The sequence below is a fragment of the Chlorella variabilis genome, assembly GCF_000147415.1.
Source record: "Chlorella variabilis unplaced genomic scaffold CHLNCscaffold_15, whole genome shotgun sequence".
NCBI classification, from domain to species: domain Eukaryota; kingdom Viridiplantae; phylum Chlorophyta; class Trebouxiophyceae; order Chlorellales; family Chlorellaceae; genus Chlorella; species Chlorella variabilis.
Genome location: NW_005435073.1, coordinates 1,196,696 through 1,204,506, shown reverse-complemented (window position 1 = coordinate 1,204,506; position 7,811 = coordinate 1,196,696). Strand labels below are relative to the sequence as shown.

Below are 7,811 nucleotides of genomic sequence, written 5' to 3'. Positions count from 1 at the left end.
TCTGCCCCCCCTTGCATCCCTCCCGCTGCACCTGCACCCCTGCCCCGCTGCACCCCTCTGCCCCACTGCACCTGCACCCCTGTGCCCACCTGAACCCAGGTACTGCATGCCACGCATCAGCTCCCCGGCGGCCGCCCCCAGCTGGCTCATGCGGGCAGCCAGGAGGCGCACGTCGGCCTGCACGCGGGGCGCGGCATGCGGGGCGGGCGGCACGGGGGGGTGGTGAGAGGGAGGGAAGGGCGGGGTGGGGCAGGCCAAGGCGCGCGCGCAGCACCAGCAGGGCGGCCGCCTGCCAGGGGTGGGCAGGCCCATCCTGCCAGCGAGGCGAGCAGCGCGGCGCCGCTGGCTGGAAGGCAGGCAGGCACGTGCCGCCGCCGCCGCCTCACCGCGACTGCATCCCTGGCCGGGCCGGGCGAGGTGGGCACCGCGGTGAGCTGCCGAAGGCGCTCCACCGCGGCCGCCACCACGGCCGCCTGGCCGCCCGCGCCGGCGCCGGCGGGCGGCGGCGCCGTGGGCGCGCCCAGCGCCAGCAGGAGGCGGCGCGTGAGCTCCCCCAGCGCCACCGCCCCCAGCAGCAGCATGTCGCCCGTCGGCAGCAGCGCCTGCGGCGGCTCCTGCGCGCCGCCGGCGCGCTGCCAGGGCCGCGGCTGCTCCTCCCCGCTCTCCTCCCCAGACGACACAGAGGCCAGGCCAGGCATGTCGCCCTCCTCGTCCTCCTCATCCTCCTCCTCATCATCCAAACCAGCCAGCACGGGGGGCCCCTCATCATCGCCCGACGACACATAAGCATCCACGCGCCCATCCTCCTCCTCCTCCTCCTCCTCAGCCTCAGCCTCGTCCTCAGCCTCAGCCACCGCAAATGCTGCAGCAGCAGCCAGCTCCTCCTCCCCCATCTCCTCCCACTCGCTCTCGCTCCCTTCTGTGTCCATCGCCTCAGCCAGCGGCGGCGGCGGCGTGGCGGCGCCGGCGGCGCCATCGCCCTCCTCCTCGCTGTCGAGCAGGGGGAAGGAGCGCACGCGGCGCTCCACCGCGCTGCTGCCGCCCGCCGCGCTCAGCCTGCACCGGCGCCGGAGGGTGGGAGTGACGGGTCGGCGGCGGGGGCGGGCGAGCGGCGGCGCTGGGCTGCTGGTGCCGACGGCGGCGGCAGCGACACCTCTCCCTGCCAGCCAGACAGCCAGCCGGGCAGCTGCTGGCCGGGCAGCAGGGCCACACCTGAGGGGCTGGGCGCCCGCAGCCTGGAGCACGCGGTTGATGGCGGCGCGGGTGGCGCCGCTCAGCTGGGCTGCGCGCAACCGGCGGGGGCGGGGCAGGCGCAGGTGAGCGCCAGCCAGCCAGCCAGCTAGCCAGCCAGCCAGCCAGCCAGCCAGCCAGCCAGCGGCCGCAGCAGCCAGGGCCCAGGCCGAGGAGGGCTGGCGGTGCGGTGCGGTGCGGTACGGTGCGGCAGGCAGGGGATGGCAGCCTGCTGCGGCGCGCCGGCCCCGGCCCCAGCCCTCCGCTCCCCCCCAACCCGCCCACCTTGCTCCAGCACGCCGCGCGCGGCAGCCGCAAAGCTGCGCTGCCAGGCGGCGAGGTTGCGGCGCCAGGCGGCGCGGTGCTGCGCCGGCACGCCCTCCAGTTCTGCACGCCAGGGGGAGAGGCAGGAGCAGGGTGGGGCGCAGGCGCAGGGGCACAGAGAGAGCACGAGGCAGGGCTGGCAGGAGGCCACCACTCCCAGCCGGCGAGGGTGAGAGGCTGTCGGGACACGCATCACACGCCGGCACGCATCCAGCCGCGGCTCGAGCACAGGGCAACACAGCAGGGGAGCTGGGGTGTGGGCGGCGCGGGGGCGTGGCGGGCACAGCACCACAGCGCAGCGCGGCGCGCCTGGCGTGATTTGGTGGATGGCTGGCAGCACGTCTGTGCCGTCGCCGCCGCCGCCGCCCTCCCCGGCCTCCATCTGTGCCAGCAGCAGGCCGAGGCCTTCGAACAGGTGGGGACCGCCCTCGCCCTGATGCAGCAGCGGCATGTGCTGCTGCTGCGCATCCCACCAGCCCTGCAGCCCCGCGGCGTGGTGCGCCTGCGCCTGCTGGCCGCGCCCGCCGCGCCCGCCGCGCCCGCCGCCGCGGCCGCGCCCCGCCCCGCGGCCGCCCGCCGGCGGCGACGCAAACAGGTTGCCAAAGTTGAAGGGCGAGGCACCGCCGCCGGCTGCCGCGCCGCCGGCAGCCGCTGCTGCTGCTGCTGCGCCGCCGCCGCCGCCTGCCTGCGGGGCGCCGGCGCCTGGCTGCGGCATGGGCATGCCCGCCAGCGCCGCCGCCATCTGCTGCTGCACCTGCTGCCAGCCGGAGGCGTCGGTGATGTGGAAGGGGCCCAGCACCTGCGCCTGCGGTGGGGAGGGGCGGGGCGGGGGCGCAGGCAGGCAGGGGCAGCCAACTCATGAGCATCACCCACCCAGGCACTGAGTCGAGTGCACTGGCAGCAGCGGCCGCCCATGCATGCATGCACGGCTGCCAGCCCCACCCCCGCCCAGCCCCCCCAACCCTGGGCTCGCGCCAGGGCCCCGCGCACCTGCACGTCTCCCGCGGCGGGCGGCGGGCCGGCCCCGCCGGCGCCGCCGCCAAACAAGGCCCGGAAAAACTGGGAGGGATCCATGGGCTGCTGCTGCTGCCCCTGCTGCTGCTGCTGGCGCTGCTGCTGTGCCTGCTGCGCCTGCCGCGCCTGCTGCGCCGGGTCTTGCTCCACAAGGTGCAGCACGTGCCCCTGCCGCACCCCCGCCGCCGCCAGCGCCTGCCCATCCTCCAGCACCCGCCCCCTGCGCCAGGCGGGCGGCGGGCGGCGGCGCGGCGCGCGTCGGGGCATGGAAGGGGGGCGGGCGGCTCCACGCGGGCCGCGCCGGCGCCCCGGAAGGCGAAGGGAGCGCCCGCGCGTCTGGTCAGCGGCAGGCGCCTGGTTGGAAGCACAGGGCAGGGCAGCATGCGCCTGCCCCTGCTGCTGCCCGTCCCGTCCCCGCATGCTGGCATGCGCTGCAGCGGCTGTGCGCTCACCCGTAGATGACGCGCTGGCGCTCGACTGGCAGCCCGGTGGGGCGCACCAGCACCCGCTTCAGGTCGCCCACGGTGGCCTGCAGGCAGCAGGGCGGCAGGCGGCCGGGCAGGGTTGCACGGGGGCGAGGCATCGGGCCCAGTGACTGTGTCTTGGGAGGGACAGCGATGGCGGCCCCAAGGAGGAGCAGCGGCGGCAACAGGAGCCGATGCAGTTGGGCGCTCGTGGCGGGAGCGACGAGCGGCGGCTATTTGCGCCGGCGGCGGAATGTGGTTAGCCAGCTCCCTCCAAGGTTGCCTCTCCCGGACCACGCCGCCCGCCGCAGCCTCACCTGGGCTGGCACCTCCACGTCGTGGTTGCCAGTGGCCATCGTGCGGACTTGGAGACCGATCACCAGGTCTCCACCCCCGCTGGCCATGTTGATCGACCTGACCTCACCCGCTCTACACACTGGGAGCGGGCGGAGGCGCCGGCCAACCCTTGCGGCCGCCTTCCGAAGCTACGGGACCGACGGCAAGGCCAGGCACGCTGGAGGGCTAGCAGACGGTGCCTTCGAAAATGTAATGATCAATGGTGTGTGTGCAAATAGCGCAGGATGCGAAAAAAGCGGGCAGCCAGGCCCAGCACTTGAGACCCGCCGTCTCGCCCGAAGGAAAGACGTAGCCGGCCGGAGTTCTAAGAGTCGATACAGGAAGGGTACCAACGGGGGCCAAAACGCCCAGCACGCCCAGCTCCCCAGCACGCCTGGCTGAGAAGGCTGAGCTTCTAAGAAGCGTATCTTGCAACTTCAATTCGCCTGGTTTTTTCACTCGTGCGGCTTGTTGCAGTGTGTGAGCACCTCAGCCGACATGTCTGCAGCAATAGTTTGTGGCAGCGCGCTGCTGGCCAGCTCCCGGCAAGCTGCAGCAGCACTGCAGAAGAGACGGCCGTCGGCAGTCGCCCAACGCAACGGCAGCACGCGCATGGTGGTCGCGGCCGCGGCTGCAGACACCAGCGAGGCGAGTTGCTGGCTGGCGCTTCCCTCTGCGGATGAAAACGAGGCCAAGTCGGGATTAGGGCGGCCCCGAGTCCTGTGGGCCCCCCACAGCTGGGCTGCCTGTTGCAGCGGCCGGCGCCGCTGCTGCCGGCGCCACTGCTGCCGATGCAGGGCCCTTCTGCCCTGCCCAGCCGCAGGGCCGCGCCTGCGGCTAGTGGTGCATCCTGTGCAGCCTGGGATGCTCCTGCATGCACAAACTCTGCCCCCCTGTCTGCCCGCATCCATGCAGGAGGTGACGATCCGGCGGCGGCCGCCCCACGGGATTGAGGCGCAGAACTGCGGGCCCGTCGACTTCAAAGTCCCGCTGCAGGGTGCGCCCTGCAGCTGCTGCCACCACTGGCCTGCTGCAGCGGATGCTTGCTGGGCCCAGCCGCCTGTGTTGATTCCATGACAAGTTTGTCTTCTTGGATCCATGCCGGCACCTGTTGGGCCAACTTGGAGTGCACTGCGTGCCCCCCACCCCCCGCAGATGAGCGCGCCGAGGAGAACCAGCCGCGCAACATCCTGGAGGAGATTGTGTGGCACAAGGGGGTGGAGATTGCCCGCTGGAGGTGCGGGCGTGGCATGGGCTGGACTGTTCATTTGTTGAGATTGTTTGTGTGCCGGCGTCCCTCCAGCCTCTGCTCCAGCCCCGCTTACCCCGGCCGGCCTCCAGCCTCTGCTCCAGCCCCGCTTGCCCCGGCTCTCTGCCTGGCCAGTGTAGTACGCAGATTGGCTGCCATGCACCCTGCCAGCAAGCCAGGACATGCAACAACATCTTGGTCACGCTAAACATGACAGCTTGTCGACTTGGTTGCCTGATTTGTGTGCGCAGGGAGAGGGTTCCGCTGGGCATGGTGATGACGGCGGCCAAGGCCAGCCCGGCGCCACGTGACTTCATTGGCGCCATCCAGGCTGCAGCAGAGCGCACCGCTAAGCCAGGCCTGATCGCAGAGGTGGGCAGGCAGTGACGGAACGCTCCTACATGGGAATGTTGTTTGGTGGTGGCTTGCTGGGTCGTCGGACGGTGTGCCGAGCCCCGAAACTAGCAGCCCTCTGGCGCCTCCTGCCACCGACACAAGTCTTCCCCCTTCACCCGTGTCTGTGATGCTGCATTGCAGGTAAAGAAGGCTTCGCCCAGCATTGGCGTCATCCAGCCCGACTTCGACCCTGTCAAGGCAAGCCCTGGGTTGGGCAGTGAAGGGGGGTGGCTGCCTCTTTGAACCACTGTCAACACCCGGTGTGACAGACTGGCAGCAATTTGGTCTCTCTTGCCAGCACATGAATTGAGCAAGGTGGATTATGCATGTCGTGTGCAGATTGCCCAGGCGTACGAGCGTGGAGGCGCAGCTTGCTTGTCAGTGTTGACGGACAAGAAGTTCTTTCAGGTGGGTTTTGGCAACGCGCAAGGGCATGCACTGAACTCCTTTGTTGAGCTTCCTGTTTAGGCTGCTAAACAATGCCTGCCTCTCCCGCCCCGCATGGCTACAGGGAGGCTTCGAGAACCTGACCCTGATCCGGCAAGCAGGCGTGCAGTGCCCTTTGCTGTGCAAGGAATTTATTGTTGAGGTGCGCCGGTTGCACACAGTTCCACACCCTGCAAGCTTGCCACAGCCCGCTTTGCTACTCATCGCTTACCCGGCTGCCCCTGCGTCGTGCCGCAGGCCTACCAGGTGTTCAAGGCGCGGGCCAGTGGCGCTGATGCCGTTCTGCTGATTGCCGCGGTGCTGCCCAACAGCGATATGAACTATCTGATTAAGGCGGCGCGGTCGGTGGGGTTGCAGTGCTTGATAGAGGTGAGTTGAGCATGCATGCATACACAAATAGTTCTGGAGTGCCACGTCGTGCTGGACTTTGTCCTGTGGCATCTGCACCCCCTCTTGCACCCCCTGCACCAGCACCCCCTGCACCAGACCATGCCACAGGCCTAAGTCCAAGTGTGCTCGGATTTGCAGGTGCACACCGTGGCCGAGCTGGAGCGCATGCTGCTGCTGAACAACTTGGAAGGGTGCATGCTGGGCATCAACAACCGCGACTTGCAGGTGTGTTGCGGGCTGCGCCGTAGGCTTGCTGCCGTGATGTGTGGGGATCATCGCATACCAATACCGCGTAATTTCTTGGGGCTTGCAGACATTCAAGGTGGACCTTGGAAACACCAAGCAAATCATGGAGTCGGCAGCTGGCCAAGAGGTGCGTGGCCAAGATTAGCTCGCCCTATGTCATTTGTATCTATGTCGTTTGTTGTATGCGCGCTGTGGTCGTGCACAATTGACGCAGGGCCATTTTTGGTCTATTGCAGGTGCTCAAGCGGGGGATCATAATGGCGGGCGAGAGTGGCATCTTCACGCCAGATGACGTGGCGTTTGTACAGTCAGGTTAGTGAGCTAGCGGCCTGTAATGCATGCCCGTGTTGCATTCTTTGCGGCACGAGCTTGCTTCACACGCACACTACCTTCCCGGCCCAGTCTGACCAGCTTTGATTGTGCCCCTGGCCTTGACCTTGCTCTGCAGCTGGCTGCGGCGCCATCCTTGTGGGCGAAAGCATCGTGAAGCAGGGAGACCCAGAGGCGGCCGTCAGGACACTCCTGGAGCAGTAGCAGGCGGGCGCGCCACGCCAACTCCTTTTCTGTTCGTTCATCCTCTCCTTCATCATCTTCCTCGTCTTTAATTTCCATTCAGTTTAATGCAGAGATGCTAGAGTAAGAACGTGAGGAGCTGCCTGCGCCCCTGGGTCGGCCGCACTGAAGATGATGGCGGCAGTGCGCCACCGCTGCTGTTGGGGCAGGCCTCGCGGCTCGTGCCCGCGCGTTCGCATTGCGCGTTGGCACTGTCACCGCGTGTTTCACGCTGCGCCGCGTTCTGCAGCCACGGCGCAAGCCAGCTTTCGCTTTTGCGCGCTGGAGGCTCCAGCGCGCAAAAACGCAGAGTGGGCAAGCAGCGCGACGTTAGGCAGGACGAACTACTAGTATGATGCTCTCTAGAAGAAGCCTGCCCTTTGCTGCCGCCTACGCGCGCCTGGCGGCGGCGGCGGCGCCGGCGCCGGCGCCAGTCTTCTCATCCCCCCCCTTGTTGTTGCTTCACGGGCCGTCTAGGTGTTACAGTCACCCCGCTATGATAGGCCGCGTGAGCAGACCTTGGGCAGGGGGCACACGTGATCAAGGGGCATCAACGGGCAACAGGCTAGTTCGCTATACCGTATTGAGTGAGTCTCGGTTACCGGACTGGAATAGTATGAGCAGAAAGCCAAATGAAAAGCAATGCACAGGGGGGAGGGGGGAAGCAGGAGAGGGCAAGGGAGCAAAGGATCGGGCAAGGAGCGAAGGTATGATGGTACAAGCAAAGGTGTGCCCCCGGCCCTGGCACACCCGCCGCCAAGCTGTGTTCAAGTTGTGCCAAAGTACTCGGGGTGTTGCTTCTTGTATGCGGTCTTGTGGCGGCTCAGCTGCGAGTCGGAGGGCAGGCGGTTGTTGGCGCCCTTCTTGCGCTCCATGAGCCAGCCCACCCGCATCAGCCAACTAGGGTACTTGCGGGGGTAGAGTGCACAAGCGTAGAGAAGTGACTCGCGGAAGTGGTAGTCGGCTGTGGTGCGCCCGCTGCTCCGGGCGGGCTGGTCCTTGCGCATGTGCGGGTTCACACCGCTACATGCGCGAAGGATACGCTCCGCCTCGGCCAGGAAGGCCTCATGCCTCTCATGCACGGTCCGCTCCTGCGGGCAAGGTACGCGCAAAAGGCGAAGCAGTGAGGGGCGGATTGTGGGGAGGGTGAAAGGCAAGCATGT

General features: G+C 68.0%; 3 protein-coding genes across 3 annotated transcripts in view; 1 reads left to right on the top strand and 2 right to left on the bottom strand.

Moving 5' to 3' along the window:
• The window catches only part of CHLNCDRAFT_136254 (hypothetical protein), a gene marked incomplete at both ends in the record, with an annotated part of 7,558 nt that extends 4,122 nt beyond the window's left edge, over positions 1-3,436 (bottom strand). The window contains 8 exons of the mRNA XM_005846007.1: positions 90-177; positions 387-1,056; positions 1,213-1,282; positions 1,516-1,617; positions 1,753-2,359; positions 2,545-2,788; positions 3,021-3,097; positions 3,350-3,436. Of these exons, the coding sequence (XP_005846069.1) occupies positions 90-177; positions 387-1,056; positions 1,213-1,282; positions 1,516-1,617; positions 1,753-2,359; positions 2,545-2,788; positions 3,021-3,097; positions 3,350-3,436 (1,945 nt within the window). The remainder of the gene's footprint in view (positions 1-89; positions 178-386; positions 1,057-1,212; positions 1,283-1,515; positions 1,618-1,752; positions 2,360-2,544; positions 2,789-3,020; positions 3,098-3,349) is intronic.
• An 841-nt stretch (positions 3,437-4,277) lies between these two features.
• Positions 4,278-6,630, top strand: CHLNCDRAFT_25164 (hypothetical protein; the record flags this gene model as incomplete). Its single annotated transcript, XM_005846145.1, has 11 exons — positions 4,278-4,352; positions 4,529-4,605; positions 4,869-4,989; positions 5,155-5,205; positions 5,329-5,421; positions 5,525-5,602; positions 5,698-5,829; positions 5,989-6,075; positions 6,164-6,223; positions 6,333-6,408; positions 6,545-6,630. The coding sequence occupies 11 exons, from the start codon at positions 4,278-4,280 to the stop codon at positions 6,628-6,630; spliced, it is 936 nt and encodes a 311-aa protein (XP_005846207.1).
• A 785-nt stretch (positions 6,631-7,415) lies between these two features.
• Positions 7,416-7,739, bottom strand: CHLNCDRAFT_136252 (expressed protein; the record flags this gene model as incomplete). The annotated part of the gene is made up of 1 exon (XM_005846006.1): positions 7,416-7,739. A coding segment is annotated over one exon (324 nt), but the record flags the coding sequence as incomplete, so codon positions are not given.
• Positions 7,740-7,811: the final 72 nt, after the last annotated feature.